This window comes from Panthera leo, chromosome D2 (assembly GCF_018350215.1).
Source record: "Panthera leo isolate Ple1 chromosome D2, P.leo_Ple1_pat1.1, whole genome shotgun sequence".
Classification (NCBI taxonomy): domain Eukaryota; kingdom Metazoa; phylum Chordata; class Mammalia; order Carnivora; family Felidae; genus Panthera; species Panthera leo.
Genome location: NC_056689.1, coordinates 61,344,236 through 61,362,928, shown reverse-complemented (window position 1 = coordinate 61,362,928; position 18,693 = coordinate 61,344,236). Strand labels below are relative to the sequence as shown.

The window sequence follows — 18,693 nt, the reverse complement described above, 5'->3', positions numbered from 1 at the left end:
TAGTTGACTAGTTGGTTAATGGATTAACTGGCTGGTTGGCTAGTTGATGGGGTGGATGAAGAGTTGTTTCATGTTAGCTGATTAGTTCAGTCGCTGATGAGTTGTCTGGTTGGGTGGCTGGCTGCATGATGGTGTCTTCCACAGCACAGGCCTGGAACCTGTGCCGTCACCGTCAGACTGAATTGACCCTGCTTTTGACTTTCATCAGGCCTAATGCCCTTTCTTCCTATATTTCCACAGGCACTTGTCCGACTGCCTCCCCACATTTCACAGTGTGATGAAGTCTTTCGGTTCTTTGAGGCCCGACCAGAGGATGTCAACCCCCCAAAAGAGTAAGTGGTAGCTCAGTCATCTCCTGTGTGCTTTGAGGTGTGGGCTAAAGCTGAGGGCAGGCTGGAGAGGCTCAGGATGTGGGCACACAAGGAAAGGGGGAGCTGGCAAGGCCAACCAGGCCGGGGAGAGATGGGCCAAAGGTATGAAGACCATTGTTCCCTGTTGCCCAAGCTTGCTCCTCATTTCCCTTTACCCCAGAGCTGACAAGTGGGGCTGTCTCTGCATTTGGGGAGCAGGTTTTCCTGCAAACTCTAGCTCACAGGTTACTGTAAGGAACAGATGAGATCAAAGAAAATATAATGGACCCTCTGTTCAGATGCCCAGGGTTAGCAGTCATTGCTCTTAATTATTGATGCTCCCAAGCTCCCAAATGAAATGTAGGCCTTCAGAGGGTGCGGGGGGAGGCATGTGCTGCCCAGGCTGAAAACTCACCCGCTGAATAACTCTTGGGCTAGTTTGTGATAGACATTAGTAGTCACGATTACAGAGAAGGAAACTGAGGCCCAGTGAGGTTAGGTGATTTTCCCAAAGTCACACAGCTGGTTGCGGATGTGACTGGCAGGAGGCTTGAACCCAACTCTTGGATTCCTAGTGGTCCAGTGCTGGCTGGTATTTCCATATTTAGAGAGGAATGGGGAACCAAGCAGATCTCCCTCTCTTCTCTCTGGAATCAGGTTGCTCTGGGTCTAGTGTTTAAGATGACCCACCCAGTCATGCTAGCTTCTCACATACATGACCAGACTCCATTGTGACGGCCACGCTCTCTTGCTCAGAACAGATCCTCACCAGAGTAGGTTCTCAGTAGAGAGAGAAATCTGGTTTCCGCCCAGGAGCAGATGAGCAGAAGAGGGCAAGCAGGGAAAATATTGGCCAGGGGAGAGGGTGGGGAGAGGACCAAAGGGGGTGCTGAGAGATCCCTTCGTTCAATAGCTTTTTTCCCCTAAAATCTTAAAGTACCAGGATGAGTGGCAGAGAGGCAGATGGGGTGGGTACAACAGAGGGAAAGGAAAGAAAGGTATGGAGGAATGATCTGGGACAGGTGGGAAGAGGCAGGAGGCCATCTGGTGATGGGGAGGGGAAGCCTGAAGACAAGGGTGTGTGTCACATGGCTCCAGGGGCACCACTTACTGCATTTTCTGTGAGTGGCACCCATGGAGGTTGTAAAGTGCACAGCCTGCACACCCACACATGGCAGTCTTGCCTAAAGGGGCCCTTCTCTTTTCAGTCATACTATAAGACGAAGAGCCTAAAATGGCCTAGGCCCTTTTGGGGGCGAAAAAGCCACCCAGCCCAGAGCCTTGGCCCAACAAAAGCCACCTTCCTGATGGCTGCCGTGGGCTTAAGAAACAAGCAAATGCGGGGCGCCTGGGTGGCGCAGTCGGTTAAGCGTCCGACTTCAGCCAGGTCACAATCTCGCGGTCCGTGAGTTCGAGCCCCGCGTCAGGCTCTGTGCTGACGGCTCGGAGCCTGGAGCCTGTTTCCGATTCTGTGTCTCCCTCTCTCTCTGCCCCTCCCCCGTTCATGCTCTGTCTCTCTCTGTCCCAAAAATAAATAAAAAAAAAAAAAAAAGAAACAAGCAAATGCTACAATCCATCAGAAACTCATCGGTGACTTGTTCACAGGGTAGACTGGTTGAAAGCCAAAGGGAATAGGATGTACAGTGTTGAGTTCACACCCCAACTCTGCTGCTTCCTAGCCACACAACTGCAAGGCAGCTCACTCATATGGCTTCCCCGAGCCCCATTTTTCTCATCAGTAAAATTCGGATGACATGAGGGCTGGGCAAGAGCTTTGTAAATGACAAAATGAGACAGAAATGTGTGTTCTCACCAGAGGGAGAAGCATCGCTCTCACCATACCTACCATATGTCAGGCTCATAAGGGTTTATATATTCTCATCCCCACATTACAGATAAGGAAACAGACTCACAGCAGGAGCCTGAACTTGAACCCAGGTTTTTCTGGTTCAAACAGAGGCCTGTACTCTTTCCACCCTTCCCACCTGCCTCCTTGGTTTAGAAGGGGTCAGGGGGACCATGGTCCTGACGCCTCTCAGTGCTCCTCTCTGTCCTCCCCTCTCTGTGCTCCTGCCCCAGCCCTCCTCACTCTCCCAGGACAGGAAGTCTCCTGAGGCGCCAGCAGTGTCCCTGGTCTATCTGGCCCTGCTGCTCCCCTGCTGTGATGGTCTCACAGAGTCTCTCCTTCCTTTTCTGTTCTCTGTCCTTCCATGGGGAGAGAAGAGATGCCCCTCCCTAGGTGGTTGTCATTGGAGACACATGTGATTGTGTGCCCACAGGAGGGCAGAGGGATCGTTGCTGGTGGGTGAAGTAGCAGTTGCATCACCACAAAATCACTGAGCCTGCCTTTCGTTCATACTCCTAAGCCCATTCTCTGCCAGTCAGCTAAATAAATTGGTCCTGTTTCACCTCTCCATGGCAATAGTGCCCATCTCCAGAAAGCCCTCAAGGAAACTGGGCTTGGGGAGACAGTTGTGCATTGGGGGGGCAGTGGGCACGGCTTTGCAGAGCCAGGCTCTGGGGTCAGAGCCTGCTACTCAGGGTTCTATGATCTCTGGCCATTTGCTCGACCTCTCGGTATTTCTGTTTTCCCATCTCCAAAGCACGACGTAGAATTCACGGGACGGTGAAGAGGGCTTAGAGGGATACCAAGTGTAGGAAGATAACCTGGTCAGTGCTATTGGCTCGTAGGAAGTATTCAACAGTTTTATCCATGGAAGGTTGTAGAACAGAATGGAATGTGGTTCAGTGCACACTCCACCCTACAGATCACAGCCTGGCTTTTGCAGGAAGGGGTCATAAAGCATTTGCCTCTGAGTCACTATGGCAGTGGGGTTATCGGCCTCTTTTTCCAGGTGGTGCTAGTCACCTGGGCTGGTTCACAGCTGGTCTGGCAAGAGATGGCCTGGAAGCCGTCCCATGTGAGACAGACCTGAGGCTCAGGAAGCAGGGTCAACTATGGACAGACAGTTCTGAAGGGCTTCTCCTCCCCGGTCCCGCTCGGCCTCCAGGACCTGCCAAGAGACTCGTGTTCCAGTCCACTCTGTGCTCACCATAAGAGCCCAGACCTATAGGTGACCCTGGCCTGACAGGCTGACGATTTATCAGCCAAGTGCCTGCACCCCCCTCTCTGAGAGCTGCCTGCACCTTCCCAGACCGCAGTCCACCTCCCCCTCCGTCCTGAAACATAAACACAGGATCAAGTAACAGTGTATTTTGACTCAGGGGCGACTGTAGAGTGGCTTATCAAATTATCAAAGCCTGTGGATTTAATTGGAATTTTGCAGATAACCCCCTGCCTCTTTCAAGTGTGCTGCCGCAGGGGCCCTCGAGCGTTCACAGGGCCTGGAGTGGGGCGACTGTGTCCCTTTTCCATCTTGCTGGAAAGGCAAGGCTGCGGCAACCCAGCCTTGATGGGGGAGGTGGAGCAGAGGCCTGAGCCCCTGGGCTCTGATCCCCAGCCGCTCACTGGCTTCTCTGGGCGAGAGAAGGGTCCTTCCCCAAACTGCTAGACCACCAGTCCCGCACAGAAAGGATGTTCCCTCTAGACACTTTAGGTGAGCCCGACACAGAGTGGCCAAAGCGGTGTCATGTCTTCATGCGGCCACTCCAGGAGGGCAGCTCTTGTCCTTCCTCCTCCTGTGAACACTGACATGCACTACTGCCTTGTCGGCCCCAAACCCCAGCGTTATTCTAGAGTCATCTCTTCCCGTCACACCCCTCCATCCACGTAGCACATCAGGCGGGCACTGCCTTTGGAGTGTTTCCAGACTCTGACTACATCTCCCCGTCTTCCTGCTGCCACCCGGAACCACACTGTCGCCGTTCCTCACACGGATTCTGCCTCGTGCCCAGCCTCCCTGCTTCTGTCCTTGCTCTTGATGGTCCCTATTCAACATCGCAGAAGGAGTGATGCATCAGACCATGCTGCTCCTCTGCTCCACATTCTGTTCCCTCACTGCAGTTATGGTCGCTCCCTCTCACGGGGATGTCAGTTCTGGGAGACTCGGAACTTGTACCTGTTCTCTTCATGCCGCATCCCCAGCGCCCAGAGCAGGTGCTCAGAAAACACCTGCCAAAGGCAAGACCCATCATCCAGACTTTATTATGTAGTCTTACACGGGAGATCGACTGCGACGTGATTTTACAGAGATCAAGGCCCAGAGAGGTGAAGTAGCTTACCGAGGGTCACCCAGCTAGCAAGCAGCAGGGCCAGGATTCAAACCCCAGGCAGGCTGGCTCCAGGCTGACACGTTTAACCATGGCCCTAACCCGTCACTCAGCTCATGGCTCCTAAGGTTTGCCACCTCCTCAGCAGCGCCCCCTCCTGGTCCCTGCCCAGCCAGGGCAGGTGGAGACGGGCCTTGGCCCCTTGAACAATTATTTTCTTTCCAAGGATGATGTGTTCTTGGAAAGCCAGCAGTTGAATAGGAACGTACACACACACACACACACGCGCGCGCACGTGTGTGTGTGTGTGTGTGTGTGTGTGTGTGTGTGTGTGTACATGTGCACATAGACATGTGTATGCATGTGTGTCTTGATGGTGGGGCCAAAAGGAAAAGGAAGACGTTAGCCTGATTGGTCACTGATTGGCCTGTACTCTGCATATTGTCTCATTTAAATCTCAGGCCACCCCTGAAGTCAGTACTATTATCCCTATTTAGCAGATACGGAAACAAAGGCCCTAGCTGTACATGGCATGTCCCAGGCCACATAGCTGAGAGGCAGGGGAGGCAGGCCTCAAACAGGTGTGCCTGGGAATGGGAGGCACCGTCCTGTCACCCCCGCCCCACCAGTGGAAGGAGCTGAGCATATCTCCCCCCAGCCCATGGCCCCAGGGTAGGAGTGGGCAGGAATGGGCGAGAGAAGCTAGTGATGATGTTTCTTAGGCTCTTCTCTGTGGATTCTAGAGCTGTGTGGCCGGCTTGGGGTAGGGACAGCTTTAGTCACCAAATACTAAAGGAGGCAGAGAAAGACACACCCCTGGAGCTCAAGGGCATTCAATGCAGGACAAATTCCAATTCCGGGTGGTCCTGAGCCTTAACTCTGACAACCAGTGGAGCCTGGCCTCCTGGAAGCTGTGCCTGGCACCCCTGCAGTGCCTGAGGTGACCCCTGGCTGTGCATGTGGCCTGCCCGGGCAGGCCTGGAGCCACACATGCTCTTCACAGCCCTGCTGTGTGAGGACTGACGCCCTGCTGGGCTGGGGGGCCAGGTGTCGCCTGGCCTGGCTTCCACAGGCACAGGAGGCCCCCAAGCAGTGGGGTCCCCGTGCTCTGATTCCCATGTGGTGTCAGCGATGGCAAAGGGCAGCTAAGGCAGGCCTAGATGGCTTGGCGGGACTCAGGCCAAGGCAACCACATGACCCAACAAATGTCTCTTTTTACAAGTTTAAATTTTTATCCAGTTGAAAGAGTGAACCCAAAGGTTCTCAAAGGGACCTCTGCGAGGCCTGTCCGCAGACCCCTGGGTTGAAGCGCATGCCTGTTGGAAAGGGTCTAGCGGCAGGAAGAGGTCCAGCCCCGTGAGGCCCCTGAAGAGGCCCGTGACCTGCCTTTCCATCTCTCCAGCCACCTGGCCCACCCTCATTCTTAGGTTCCCGTCACCAGAGAGCAGCCAGGTGTCACCAGCCTCTGAACCCACGTCCCCGCCACTGGGAACATTTCCTGCCCCACCCCACCCCCACCACAGGACTGAGTCCTACTCAGCCTTCATGCTTTCCAGAAAGCCCTACCTGTAGCTCGCATGTGGCTGCCACGGGAGTGGCACTGACCATACCACAGGAGTATGTTCATGGGTCTCTCCTACCACGGGGGCCTCCCATCTGCACAGCCTGGCACCTGGTAAATGCTAATTGAGCCAAAACAAAGTTGAGGCCATTTAACAAAATTATAAATAGAACTGCCCACTGTCACAGAAGCGAGTGAAGAGCGCTCTTGACCCCTCTGGAATTACTGGTCTGGGTTCAGAGGCCAGCTCTGCCTGTTGCTTCTCTGTGCCTCAGTTTCCTTGTCTGTCAAGTGGGTATCACAATGGTGCCTAGCCCCAAGGGCTGCTGGGAGGGCAATGCCTTTGCTCACAAAGCGCCTGGACAGGCTGGCACACAGTCAGTCAGAGCTTGCTGTCACTATCACCCACGTAGGGAGGGCACAGCAGCGGGAAGCTGGTCTGTCACTCACGGCCACAGGACAGTGATGCAACCTCCTCGTGCCGCCCAGCTGTGGTTGGCCCTCTGCTCTCCACCCGAGCCCACGGGCAGGGTGAACATACCTCATGGCACAGGGTGGCTTCCCCCGTGTCACAGCGGGGGAAACAGAGGCCAGACTGGGTTGCTGGGTTTCCCACTCGTCCATCTGCTGCCAGCCCGCAGCATGTGGTCAGCAGGGCTCCCCTCCTACATAGCAGCACCCGGGACACGGGATGGGCCCGCAAAGCAGGCTGAGGGTCTCCCGCTCCCCACTGCCCCCTCTCAGCTCTAGGCCCAGACCTGTCCCTTTAGCTCATTTCTTCCCATGAAACCAGCCAGGATCCTGGTCAAATTCTTGAACTTGCATGGGAGGAGCAGAGCCTTGCTAAACAGGTTTTTGTTCTTCAGCCCCAGGGCCACAGAGCTACCCTCTGTTGTGGCCTGGAACAATGGCCCAATGTTCAGAGGGACCTGGGGTAAGAGGCCGATGGGCCCATGGCCAGATCAGGTCAGAACTGTCCCTGCCCCAGCCTGCCCAGAGCATCAACCTCCATCTGGCCTGGGAGTCCACCCCTGCATGGCTGCCACCTGTCATGGGACAGCCCGGCAGACCAGTGAGAAAGGGAGGCTGTCCCACGAGGAGGTCTGACCCAGGCAGAGTACAGAGATTGGGTCTGGAGTGCGAGCTGACCCAGAGGGCGCTGAGCAAGGGTTCCAGGAATGGAGGACAGGGCAGAGGCAGGCAGATGCTTTGGGGCTGGGGTGGGCAGGAGAGCAGACCCAAGAAAAGGCACTCCTCTGTAGAGTCTCCTGGCCTCCCTTCCCATTTCTATTTTGGAAGGGACAGAGGCCATGGTGGCTGCCCTCCCCTGGAGAAAACAGTCCAGGGGGACAGAAGGGACTTAGCCAGCCCTGCCTCAGGGAGCCAGGAAGAAGACAGAGAGTGTGGGGGTGGTGCAGGCAGGATGCCCCTGAGAATTTGGGGAGGCTCCTCCAGGGTTCCCCTCCCCCTGCCATTCTTGGTCCTGGTTGAACCCCAGGTCAGGCCTGCTCGGGAGGTAGTATCACTGCTTTCCTTGTGTCTGACTCCTGATGTCTTGAGTTAGAATCCAGGCTCCCTTGCTGATGGCAGGGTGACCTCAGGTTGATGGCAGAGCCTTCTCTTCACACCTACCTGGCCAGGAGCTGAGAATGAAATGAGATGTGTGTAGAGCACACAGTAGGTGCTCACCCTCTCTCTTCCTCTTCCCTGGGAGGCACAGGGAGGAGCACTGGAGAGAGAGTCCCTGCTGTGCTTTCCCTCCTCAGCATATACCCACTGAGCACCTACTATGTGCCAGGAACTCATGGGCTGATGGCCTTAAGGCTCAAGGTTGCCACTAGATCAAAATTTTGAATGGAGTTAAATGAAATCCAGAGACAAACCATCAGAACACCCAGCTCTCGTTTGGCCTTGAATGAGTCACGTCACATCTTTAAGCCTGTGAAAGTGGCCAACAGTACCCACGTGGCGGTGGGGAGGTTCCAGGGCGCTAATGCGTGCAAGTGCCCCGAGAGCGCCTGACCCAATACAGCTCATTCCTGGGGACTTCCTGTTCTTCCCTTTCTTCCACAAGCCCAGGCCTGGGTGCAGAGTGGCCACTCAGAAAAGGCTCCAGGAATGGAAATGGTCAGCTCTGGGAGTTCTCGCCAGGGTCAGTGCTGATGGTGGGGGGCAGCTGCCCCGGCCACTCGCTGGCTATCGGGAACTCCAAGGCGTCCGTGTTGCTGGCCTTTCCCAGGGGAATGGCGGCCTGGGGATCAGAGTGGAAAGCCCACCCACCTGCCCTGTGCCTTGCGGTCCCAGTTAGGCCCTTGCCATCAGGCCCTGCCAGCACCTATCTGGCCAGGGACGTGGCCCACGCTGTCCCTCCAGCTCCTCTGTCGCTGGCAGCTGCACAAATAGCTTCTTTATACTGACCAGCAACAGGGCCAACTGGACATAGGGACTGTGGGTCCACTGGCAACTGGGGGCGGGAACGCAGAGAACTTCCTGCAAACAGACTCTGTCCACCCCCTGCCATGGCCCCCTTTAACCTAGGCAGGTGGCAGAAAGGTGCCCACAGGACGCTGGTTCCAACCCACTTGAAAGGGGCGTCAGCTCTGGGGAACGAGGATTGCCGAGGGCCTGGCTGTCGTGCTGGGTGGGAGGAGGAGGGAGGCCAACCCACGCTGCCCAGCTCAGAGCAAAGGCCTGTGCGGGCCACGTCTAGGGAGAGAAGGTTACTCTGTGTTTAGGTCTGGCACAGGGTTTCAGCTCTCAAGCTCAAGCAGGAACGGAAAAGAGGTGGTGGGATAGGGAAGATAGAGGGGTGCAGGGGTGTGTGTGTTTCCCTGAAACCTCAGCCCCAGAAGGACGGTCCTGGTATGCCTAAGGCCCCCGAGGACCCATTCCCTTGCTCCCAAGGCCACAGGATGAGCCCCCCCACAGAGCCCTGGAGTCCTGCTTTGCAGTTATGTCATGTTCAAGGGTGTCTCGGTTCCCCCTCCTTGTAATTATTACCCTTCCATTGTAACCAGTCTGCTGGTTAGCTACCCTTCCACAGGGAGTCCGTGGCAGAGCTGACCCTCAAACCCAGGTCTTTGGCCTCCTAGACTAAGGCTTCCTCTGTCGGCAACAGGCAGGAGGCATTTATCATTCAAGTGTTTTTGATCATCTTTGTAGTATGAGGTGCGGGGCCATGGAAATGGACACAGCTCGGCCCTCCCTGTGGAGAGGTCGTGGTCCGAGGGGGAGACAGCACGGACGGGGCCTGGCTCGCTGCTGTGGGAGGCAGCAGAGTGTGATACAGAGGAGCCCAGGCTCTGGCTAGCACCCTGGCTCCTCCCCGACCTGCTCTGTGGCCTGGAAATTAAACACCAAGACCTCAGTTTCTTCACCTGTAAAACGGGGCTGATAACAGCTGCCAATCCAGTGGAGATGGCAGAAATGAAACAAGTGATTGTATGGGTGCTGGGCCATCCACACCCGTGGGCTATTCCTGTGAGGTGGTCAGGGAAGGAAGGCTCTCTGGAGAGGTGGCATTCAAGCAGAGAGTGAGGCAGGAGCCAGCCACTGAAAGGCAGTGAGAGACCAGGGCGGTCAGGTCAGAGAGATTCCCTGAGACTGGGGCAGTTGTAAGGAATTGAGAGGAATCGTCTTCCTGGAGACTGACAGTGTTGACCAGAGCTGGGCCAGAGGAGTTGGGCCTGGTCCAGTGAGTGACCTTGAACAGTCATGAACCCGTTCTACACTTCAGCATCAGGTGAGGGGGAAAATTTGGTTCTCTGGGGTCCCTTCTGGCTCTGACATTCCGTGATCTTACCAGGACCAGCTGGCTATTACAATAGTCCAAGCTTGTAGCCACCTGGATCTGGAGTGGCGGCTAGTGGCCGTGGCAATGAAAGTCACAGACACAGTCAGATGTGGAAGAGACAAGCATTCTACAGGTCATGTGACCCTTCCCTTTCACAAGCCCTGTAGATTGGGGTTCAGGCACCACTTGACTTTGGGTGTCTTAGTTCACGGGATCTGTGTGTATCTGGCTCCACCTTGTGGCAACATTGGGCATTACAGTTGCCAGCATCATGGCAGAGGTCTGTAAACTCGGTGGATACTGCCCAAAACTGCCAGACCCTTCAGCATGACCTGTCTTATTTAACCACCAGTATAGTCCTGTGAGACTCATGCTTCCTTTTTGCAGATGAGGAAGCTTAGGCTCATATTGGTTAAGTTACCTCTCGGCTAGTAATTGTCAGAGGCTGGATTCAAACCCTTCCAAATTCAGATCTGCATCACAGGGGGTGTATGATGGAGAAGCACAAGCACAGGGGCCGTGGCCAGAGTGACTAGCTCCAAACTGCAAGATGGGACACTTTATCTGACCATCGGGCTGAATAGTTGAATCAGGACCCCCTGGTTGCTGTGGTCACAGATGGGAGCAGTTGAAGGAACAGCTGAGGGGCACTTTCCATATCTGGGAACTCTTTAAGGGGAATCCAGGCTTCTTGTCAGCCCATATCTTTGAGAAGGTGCAAGGCTCAGGAGCCCCTGGGCCAGTTCAGGGTGCCTTCACTGAGACCCCTCCCCTAGCTCAAGGGTTCCCAGGAGGGCCTTCCTGCTGTGGGATCAGACCTCTGAGTTGCTTCCAGAACCAGACCCACTCACTATGTCTTCTGAAAGGGAAGCCAGGTACTGTCCAGACTGATACCTGACTTTGGTCTTGGGTCTAGCTGCGACCCTAGCACCAGACCAAGCCTTCAGCCTCTTACCCCCTCTGTAACAGGTGGCCCATTTGTTACAGGAGGAACCCTGAATTAATGTGAACCCCCTTCCCCTTGCCCCACCCCCAGGACACACAGCCTGAGGTGCTCACTACCTGAGGCTAGGCAGGAGATTTTATTTTCAAATAGCCCTACTGAACTATAATTTACATAAAGCAAAATTCTTTTTAAGTGTACAATGAATCCAGCAATTATTAGTAAATTTACAGAGTGGTGCAGCCATCACCACAGTCCAGTTTTAGAGCTTTTGCAGAGCCCTAGAAAGATCCCAGAGGGAGGTTTTTATTTCTTCCCAAACTCTAAGGCTTAGGAGACCCGTTAGCATCCTTTCTGTCTTCTCCAGTCTGGAGACTGACTTCTTTCCTCAATCATGCGCTGCTCTGATTTCTAGACCTTCTGGTACTTCCAACTGCTTTGGCCCTTGCACAAATTGTCCCATAGCCCACGGGCAAGCGGGCAAGGCCTACTTCATCTTCTCGGTGCAGCAAGCGGGTGGGCTGGCCCTTGAGTAGGGGCCGAGGGTGGAGGGGTGAGGGTGCCCACCTTGCACTTTATTCCCATCCCCAGGAAGTACACACACAGTCTGGCCCTGCAGGTCAGCTACACCGTGACTGCAGTGCTTACTTTCCCCAGGGCATGTCGGAAGGCCAGTGGGCACAGGCAACAGACCTAGGGGCTAACTACAAGATGCCCACCTTCCTGCCAGGGCGAGTACTAGGCAGCCCAGGTGTTTGGCAGAAAGCAATTGACACGTTTTAGCTCATTTAATTTTTGTGCCTATCCATGAGACGGGTACAGTTATTTTCTCCAATTTACAGTTAAACCCACTAAGGCAAAGCAAGGTCATGCGACTTGCAAAGCCGGTAAGTGGCAGAGATGGCCAGAATCCGGGTAGTCCAGTGGGGGACCTGCCTCTTACCCTCAGTAAAGCTCACTAAGTGTTTAGCATGTTACATGGCGCATGCTCATAATAAATGGGACCTATTATTGCCATTGCCTTTGTTGAGGGGCTGATATGTGCTGAAGGAGAAGCCAGAGGCCTGGAGAACCAGTGCCCACAGAGCACTCACCGCTCAGCTTACAGCTACGTGAGTTGGCAGTTTCTGGGGCCATCAAAGCAGCCCCTACCGCCCTGGCTGCATCTCATTGAGAGGCAGGAGGGGAGGGCTGCCCCCTCTCACCCGGTCCCAGCCTTCAGAGCTCAACATTGCCCAGACATCCTCCAGCCCCGGCTCCGCCCTCACATTGCACTGACGGGTTCTGCTGGGGGGTGGGGTGTTGATTTCCCTAAGGTCACCCAGAGAAACTGGATTCATACCACGTTTTTTGACGTGTTCCTTCTGGCTCTCAGAAACTTTCCCAGCTGATTTCCAGAGCATTCTGAATGCTGGTGCATAGAAGGGCACCTGGAGGCCTGAGCTGAACCTTTATGGAGACTCAGATCAAAGCCAGCCTGATGGACAGGGAGGAGGGGCTGGGCCGTGGTTGGGCCTGATATAATTATGCAGGAGCAGACTCCTGACTACAGAAAGGTATGCCTGCCAAGCCAGAGAAGTCAAGGTTAATAGCAGGGAGTGCTCTGGCCCCCATCCCATGCAGGAGAGGGCACCTGTGAGCCTGTCTTACTGGTCAGAGCCTCACAGAGACCTGCAGTGCCACAGGCAGCCACCTTGAGAGCCAGAGGACAGAGGACACCAGTCATATCTCTGGGTAAAGACCCCACTATGTGTTGGTCATGTGCTAGTTCCAGCAGGCTGTGAGGATCTTGGGAGGCAAGTAGGGGGAAACTTTATACCAGAGACGGGGAGAGGCAGGTGTCTCAGTTTAGGATCCTACAGAAGCAGATCTGGGGATGATTTGAGCCCACGCAGTTTATTTGGGAGGTGACACCAGGAGACACCAGTGAAGGAGTGAAGTAAGGCAGGGGAGGGAAAGCAGCCAAAAGTAGTTCATGATCAACCAGATGCCCATGGGCCACTGGGGCTTCATCCCACAGGAGCTCTGGGAGCTGACCAAGAACTGGTGGTCCTACCCAAGGGCAGGGGTGCTGGGCTTTTATGCACCCACTGTGGTTTCTTCCTTCCAGCTCTCCTGCTTCTGCCTCGCCCCTTCCAGTCCACCTCCAAAGAGCAGCCAGAGGGGGCTTTCCAGAGAGCCTGTGTAAGCTAGCGCTGACGTGGCTTTCCACTGTGCTTAGGATGACTTCCAAGAAGGTTCCCGGTGGCCTGGGCCTGGGCAGGCCTGGTTCCCTCCCCATCCCCATACTTAAGGCCCTAGCCCCCCGCCCCCCTCATTCCATCTGCTCCTCAGAGTCCCCTAGAATCCTCACCTCCTCAGAGCTCCCTTTCTCTCCATCTCAGCAACCTTTCCTTTTCCCTCACAGCTTTTTTTTTTCAAGTTTATTTATTTCGAGATGGGGGAGGGGCAGAGAGAAAGGGAGAAAGAATCCCACGCAGGCCCTACACTGTTAGTGCAGAGCCCGACATGGGGCTCAAACTCACAAACCACGAGATCATGACATGAACTGAAACCAAGAGTCGGATGCTTAACCTACTGATCACCCAGGTGCTCCTTCTTCAGAGCTTTTAACCCAGTTTACCAGTTTGTTTTATTTAATTGTCTACTGCCCTCCCCCCCCCGAGGCAGGGGATGAGTCTGTTTTATTCAATGCTGAGACCCCAGGGCCTGGCATATAATGGGTGCTCAGCATATGCCTGCTGACTGACAGAGGAGCAGCCCTGGGGGGGGTCCGGGGCTGAGGCCCTGAGTTTCTGCAACAAGAATGTGGACACTGGACTGAGGTTGCGCCGGCCCGAGCTCTCAGGAAGGCCTGCATGGGGGGGGGGGGGGCAGCGCCCTCTGGTCCAAGAGGGCAGGCTGTCAGGTGCGCCCTGACTGTCAGTGAGTGCGAGGTGGTCAAGCAAGCCCAATGGAGATGCTCGGGCCGAGAGTGCAGGGGGAGCTTGGAGAGGGAGTGAGACCCTTGCGGGGGGTGGGGGGGGTTGTGCAGGGAAGGATAGGGAGCCTGACCTCCACCTGGGGGTGCCTCAGACAGATGGGGAGGGAGAAGGCCTGGGCTGATGGAGGCCTCTGAGTACAAGCTCGGAGGCTTTGGAGCAGAAAGGTGGGAAGGCCGACAGGAAGGATGCAAAGATCAAGATCCTGACAGTTCCAGGCGCTGGCTTAGGAGTCAGCCAGCACTGGGTTCAGATCTCAGCTCGCTACTGAGCTAGCGCCTTAAATAGCTAGCACTCCCTGAGCAATACATCTGTCCTTGTTCTCAGACTCGGGCCCTCAGAGAGACAGGCAAAGGAGGCAGTAAGGCACTGCGGTTCAGCTAGGCAAGGGAGAGACTCATCTGAGGCAATAATGCGTCCTGCAGCATAATGCAGGGTGTCAGGAAGAGCGTGCATTCTCACTGTGAGGGCCCAGTAGTTTCCATGGCAACCCTGGGTGATGTCACAGCCATGGGATGGAGCACAGGACTCCGAGGCCATCCTCACAAACTGAGGAAAAACGCACTGAGTCATCAGGGTGAACTCCCCACATGGAGACTGTTCAAGACATTGGCATTTTATACAAACTAACATGCACACACGCTGACCCACCCGTCATCATGAAGGAAGACCCTCTAAAGGAAGCAGCACTTCCTCCGGGCTTTACGGGAGGGGATAGAGGGCCCCAGGAGGACAGCTCAGGATAATGCTGCAGCTCTCGCCAGCCCCTCGGAAGCAGCCCTGAGCCTGGTGGCCAGCAGTCAGGACGTTCGTGCATTGGTTCGGCAAACACCTGCTGTGCCTCGCCCTGTGTGAGGCCTGGGGAGATGTGGCCCCCGTCCCGGGCTCAGAGTGGAGGGGAGGAAACAGGAAAGACATCATAGTAATGCGAGAGCTGCAGAGGAAAAGAGGGTGCCACACCAGGTTCTGGGGGTGTCAGAAGTGGCATTAGGCTGGGAGGTGGGGACGGGAAGGAGAGAAAGTCAGAGGGAGGCAGAGCCCAGGACAGCCACGAGGCCTTGTCACTGCTCCCAGAATTCATGGCCACTCTGCTGAGAGAAACAGCCCCTCTGGAGACTGTAAAACCTGCCCGTGCGTGAGGCCAGGCTGTTCTCGGGCCGCACACCTGGCCATGGGCCCGCTCACTTAGCGGCACAGCCTCCAGGAAGCAGCCCGGGGCTCTCTGCACAGGCCGCTACAGTCAGGAGCCACTGTGCCTCTCTGAGCGGGTGATCGGGGACACAGCACCACGTGTCGCAGCCAAGTTTCCTCTTCCTCAAGGCTGTGCTCATACCAGAGCTGAAGTTGTGACCTTCCCAAGGAAGTGTCCACAAGTCGATGGTGTCATTTTGGTATTTCTGGCCCTGAGGCTTTGCCTTCACCTTACCTTTCTCTTTCCCGCCTACTCCTAATTTAGCTCATCTGGATTTTACAGGTGTCCTTATCAGCCAGCCACAAGGTGGCAAATGATTTGAGCACTACCTAAGACAGCTTGGGGTCACTGGCTGTGTGACTTTGGGCAGGTTACATGCCCTCTCTGGTCCTCTAGTTCTCTTCTGTAACATGGAGAAAATAAGAGAACCTACACATAGGAATGTTCTGAGGATAAAATGAGCTGTTATGCATCAAGGGCTTAGTTTCGTACCTGGTATAGGGTAATGCTTGAAAAAGTACTATTCTTATCAATTATAGTATAATAATAATAATGGCAATAATAGCAGTATCCCATCCACTCCCCCCCCAAGCCCGCTACACACACACTCATCTTTGGGAAAGAAGGACTCACTCAGGGTGGGAGGGCTCTTCAGTGGTGACTCCTACCAAGGCCTGACCAGCCCCCTCCCTCATTCGCCCCATTTCCCACCATGCTTTGGGGTAACCCAGGACTTATGCCTGCTCTAGGACCACAGAGGACTTCCGGCAGCAGAGGCTCAGGCTATTATCCAGCAAAGGATGAAGGCGGTGGCCCAGGGCTGGCCCAGTGGAACCTGTAATGGGTGTTCTGGAGAGCAGTGAATTCACTGGTTGGAGCTGGGCTGACTCAGAGGAGAGAGGAGGTTCAATACTGGAAGGAAAGCTGGGGAAGGAAGCTGGCATCCAGGCCTCCGGGCTTGCCCCTCCTGCGGCCTGTCTGTGGCCTGGAGCTGGAGGTCTCTTTGCAGAAGTTAAGAACAGCCCAGTTCAGGGGTGCCTGGGTGGCTGAGGCAGTTAAGCGTCTGACTTTGGCTCAGGTCATGATCCCACAGTGTGTGGATTCAAGTCCCATGTCAGGCCCTGTGCTGACAGCTCAGAGCCAGGAGTCTGCTTCGGATTCTGTGTGTGTGTGTATGTGTGTGTGTGTGTGTGTGTGTGTGTCCCTCCTCTGCTCACACTCTGTCTCTATCTTTCAAAAATAAACAAACATTAAAAAAAAAAAAAAAAAAAGGAACAGCCCAGTCCAATGCCTTGACTTTTTCAGTCAAGGAAACCATGGCACAGAGAGAGCTGCCATCCCCCAGATCATGCTGCTGGTTCAGATACTGAGCCTGAAACCCAAGTCTTGTGACCACTCCCCACCCCACCCCACCCCCACCCCCCCACGGCCACTGGATGGCTCGGTTTGATGTCTTTCGAGACTCCTGGGTAGACCCTCTCTCTCACATGCTGCCCAGGGAGGCAGTAGTTTAGGAAGTGCCCTCGGGAAGCCCCCAGCCTGCCCTGGGCCCAGGCTGGCCTGGAGCATCCCAGGTCTCCTGGGCACAGAGCGCTTCTGTCCTGCGTCCCCAGTGCCTGCTGCTCAGTGTGTGGCAGCCGCCCGCCCCTTCGTGGAGCACCACCACTTGGTGCAGCAGTGAGGCCAAGGGGCCTGGGCGGCCTGGCAGCCTGGGATTCCCGGGGAAAAGGAAGTGTAACAGTCATGCACGTGGTGAGGGGTCTCAGACCACTCAGCTCTGCCACCCAGCAGCCACGGGGTCTTGGCAAAGTGGCTTCACCCCTCTGAACCTGGGTTTCTTGTTTCTAAACAGGCACCTCCAGCCTTGGCCCACCCCACTAGGGCCAGCCAGGCCAGTCTCCCCACGTCCTTACCAAGCTCCTTCTCCAGCAGCCCCTCCCCTCCCCCACCCCCAACCACTGGGCCTGTGCAGGGCTCTGTGACTAGGGTGTAGGGACAGCAGGATGGGCTGAAGGCTCAGGCATTCTCTCACCTTTACCGAGGCTACTGTGCACGGAGTTCTTCATAGGCATTAACTTGTTTTATCGTCCAGCCGTCCAGTTAGGTGGGTCCTGTTGGCCTCTTCATTTTACAGAGTGGAAGTAAAGACAGAGACACTCAAGAGAATCTGGCAGAGCTGGGATTTGAATCCAGGCAGCTGCACACATATACATCCCCCCACATGAGCCAAAACAAACCTTCCTGCCAGAGCCACATTCGGTGCATTGAGCCAGGCCACACTGTCCAATGTATCAGGTAATACACTGTGGCCATTTAAATTAAAATTTTAATTAAATAGATGGGTCATACTAGCCACATCCCAAGTGTTCGACAGACCTAATGGCTGTGGCCGCCAGATTGCACAGTGTAGATAGAGGCCATTTCCATCACTGATCACAGAACTCTATTGGACAGCTCAAGGTGGGGGCACCTCTAGGTGTTGGGGACAAAATTGGGACATTCAGTGCCATTTGGAGTCAAAATCAGAATGGGCTTTCTGGGCTGGAAAGTTGTGAAACACCGGAGAGGGCGGGGGGTGGGGGGGTGGGGAGGGCTGTGCATGAAGAGGCTAGAAGCACAAATAATCCTGAGTTCTCAGCCTTGCTTCCCCACTGCTAGCTGTGTGGCTCCAGGCAGGTTACTTAACTTGTCTGAGCCTCATCTGTAAAATGGGCCCAAAGCACCTGCCTTGGAGACAACATCAAGTAGATGTCAAGGGGGGGCCTGGCCTGTCTGGGTGCTCAGTGCTTGTGCATTTGTGATGTGGATGGAGTTTGAGAAAGTCTGGGAGATGCAGGGTTCTCTCGCTGTAAGAGGCCACCAAATGGGTCCCAAGAGCCCAGGCCCTCCCCAGTGGTGCAGGTGAGCTGCGTGCCTAGGAGAAGCTTGGGGCCTTGCTTGGGGCCTTGCTTAGCCTCCCATGGAGGCTGAGGCAGGAACAGGCACAGCTGGGCCTTGGACAGGCTCCTGGGCATCTGTAAGAAGCAGAGTCCTTAACCCAGCTCAAAATTAGGCTAGGGCTGGAGAGCGTGCATCGTTACCGCCAAGGAGCAAACCAGAGTTCTGCTCAGCAGTGGGGCCCCAGTGTGTGGCACACCCACAGATTAGGCACACTCCTGCAGAAGGGGCTACTGTAGCCTGGGGAGCAAAGCGGTCCTCTGTCTGCCCTGAAACAAGTAGCCATCCCAGCACCTGAACAGGGAAGAGCAGAGCCGCATGGAAACTGGATTCTCAGCCACAGAGCTAGTGCTGCCACCTCGTGGGGAAAATCTTCCATTACAAGTGTCATCCCTGGGTTTCTCCCAACAAGTTTCTTCTAAAATCTAAGCCATTTGCCTTCATTTGAGTCCAGCCCCAGCTGGATGTCCTGCCCACCGCCCTCCCTGCCCCCCCCCCCCACCGCAAAAAGCAGATAGCCTCCCAGGGGTCTTCTCACCCTCCACTCCCAGCACACAGACACATGCACCCATGCACGATCCCATATCCATTCCTGCCCCTGCCTTTTTTTTTCCTAAAAATTTTTTTTTTAACATTTTTATTTATTTTTGAGACAGGGAGAGACAGAGCATGAACAGGGGAGGGTCAGAGAGAGGGAGACACAGAATCTGAAACAGGCTCCAGGCTCTGAGCCGTCAGCACAGAGCCCGACGCGGGGCTCGAACTC

At 55.1% G+C, this 18,693-nt stretch overlaps 1 protein-coding gene across 4 annotated transcripts in view; it reads left to right on the top strand.

The window, feature by feature from the left end:
• Positions 1 to 18,693, top strand: part of SH3PXD2A (SH3 and PX domains 2A) — a 235,296-nt gene that overhangs the window by 130,040 nt on the left and 86,563 nt on the right. For all 4 annotated transcript variants that reach the window (XM_042907910.1, XM_042907909.1, XM_042907912.1 and 1 more), the window contains exon 5: positions 241 to 332. In XM_042907910.1, coding sequence (XP_042763844.1) covers positions 241 to 332 — 92 coding nt within the window. The remainder of the gene's footprint in view (positions 1 to 240; positions 333 to 18,693) is intronic.